This window comes from Trichinella spiralis (genome assembly GCF_000181795.1).
Source record: "Trichinella spiralis strain ISS 195 chromosome Unknown Scfld3256, whole genome shotgun sequence".
NCBI lineage: Eukaryota > Metazoa > Nematoda > Enoplea > Trichinellida > Trichinellidae > Trichinella > Trichinella spiralis.
This window is the reverse complement of record NW_003530195.1, coordinates 1-2,234: the sequence shown is the minus strand read 5'-3', so window position 1 is coordinate 2,234 and position 2,234 is coordinate 1. Positions and strand designations below refer to the sequence as shown.

Below are 2,234 nucleotides of genomic sequence, written 5' to 3'. Positions count from 1 at the left end.
AAAATGAATATTATTGTATTATCCGGCTTTTTTTAAAATTTTTGCTCTGGTGCCTCGTCCTCCTTCCTCCTTTTGGTCCGACCGACTTTTCATCTTCCGCGCTCTGTGATGCTATTTGCCTAATAGTCATCCCAAGCCGGGAAATCCAAGCTGCTGACAGCTGTGGCCGTTGTTCTCTTTCTTTTCTGGTTGGGTTTTTTTTGGTGTATATATAGGATATATATGCGTTTTTTTCTTCACTTTTGTTGCTTGTTCACCGGATGGATCTTTTTTCTTTTTATCTCAACAATCAGTTGCCGCTTTGTCTGTATTTGTCAAATTCTGTGCATGCTATTTAATAATTTCTATACAACCGACGGCCAAACCCGGCAACATTGCACTGCCATGTCATCGTGGAGAATGGTATTGATGATTTGTTTTTGAATGAATAATTTTTATTTGCTTTATTTCTGTGTGTAATTTAAACAAATTATCAGATTTGTCAAAGATAAACAAGGAAACAAAATATATATATATATTATGTGAGATTTTTTCTGTTTATCTGTGTATTGTTTTTCTTCATGAGCATTTTCTGATTGACGACGGAAAAAAATAGCTCATTAGACTTGCTGCAGTGCACGTGCGTTAAATGCACAGTGAAAATTTGACTTGGAAAACGGCAAGTTGGCAGCTTAGCTGGCTAACTGGCTTGCTGGCTGGTTAGTTAGTTAGTCGGTTATTCAAAACTATTAATAGAGCAATCCGGTTAGCTTTGCTAGATTTTCTCTCTTTTCGTTTGTTGTTTGAGAACGAACGACCAGCGACGACGACGACAACAATGATGATGATGATGATGTTAAATTGACGACACCCAATATTTTCTTTTTCATTTGCAAATTTTCACCAATGGTGTAGTAGTAGTAGTAGTAGTGATTTTAATTTTTTTATTTTTTTATTTATTATTTTTTAATCATTATTTATTTTCTTGAATTCTTCTTTATTATTATTATTATTCGATTGTATTTAAAAGTTGTTCGGCATTTTGAAAGCTCTGTGTTGCAAAAAGGAAAATTGTTGCAAATGCTCGCTTCAAATTGCTGCTGCTAACCACGCAAATATATATGTATAAGCATCATCATTATTCATTCATTTCTGCTCTGGTGGAACAGAGAAGTTTTTCGCAGCTGGTCCTTTTTTTTAAAAAACTATTTATTGGCAACGTTTTTTTTTCTTCGCTTTCTTAAAATTTATTTCTGCTTGTTTCGTTCGTTATCTCAATTTTGCATACATACGACGATCATTTTCACAAACGCGTTTAATTGTTTTCTTTTTTTTGTTTTAATAGAATTTTAATTTTTGTTTCAGTTTTGGAAAACGAGTTCGATTTTCTGAACATTATCGAATCAGCGACTGTATTCTGTTGGAATCGTCCGAAATGATCGTTGTAAGTTTTTTTTTTATTTGTGCTCAATTGTCTGTCCAGTTGATTGTGTCCCGTAATGCTAGAAGGGAGAAGTGTGAATGAGCTGTGCGTTGAATTTCAGATCGATTACAACAGTACGGAACCGTCGGTCGGCTCATATCCCGAATCTCGGGAACAGTTGCCAATGGTGGCAACGTCGTTGGTGGTGAATCGCGTTCCAGTGGCCGATGGGGAACCGACGACGTCGTCCACTTCGTCCTGCTCTACTTCTCCGTCGATGTGCTCTTCGAAAGTTGTTCTCTGTCGTCCAATTCACCAAACCACCGCTTCCACATCTTTTGCCGCGTCGTTCAAAAAGGCCTGCACAGTCGGTGAACAGCAATCTTCGTCCTGTTCAGTGGACGAAGTTGAAATTGTAATATCTATATTCCATTCGTTTATTCTTCTTTTTACACATATTATGTATTATATATCTGTGTATTGCAGAGTACCGCGGCTGAAATCCCGTCCAACTTGTTACCCAATCGACGTTTGTCGTCGTCCCAACAGCAGCAGCAGCAGCAGCATCGCCACGGTGGTACACTGGCCATGATTCGACGGTCGAATTCCATCCGTAGCTCTGGCAGTAGTTCAGCCGGAGGTCGAGTTTCGGGTTTCAAACCCATCGCTGCCATACCGTCGACATCGTCGACCACAATGTCCGACGATGATTTTTCCGGCTTGCCGGAAATCAGTGTCGACAGTGACGACGAAGATGACGATGAAGCGGAATTAGAAGAAGAAGACGAGGAGGAAGAAGAAGAAGAAGAAGAAGGATGTTGCTTGTATGCAG

The 2,234-nt window shown here is 39.0% G+C and overlaps 1 protein-coding gene across 1 annotated transcript; it reads left to right on the top strand.

The window, feature by feature from the left end:
• Positions 1–628: 628 nt before the first annotated feature.
• Positions 629–2,226, top strand: Tsp_13383 (conserved hypothetical protein; the record flags this gene model as incomplete). Its single annotated transcript, XM_003368020.1, has 5 exons — positions 629–698; positions 788–890; positions 1,345–1,423; positions 1,524–1,817; positions 1,889–2,226. Coding segments are annotated over exons 1-5 (884 nt in total), but the record flags the coding sequence as incomplete, so codon positions are not given.
• Positions 2,227–2,234: the final 8 nt, after the last annotated feature.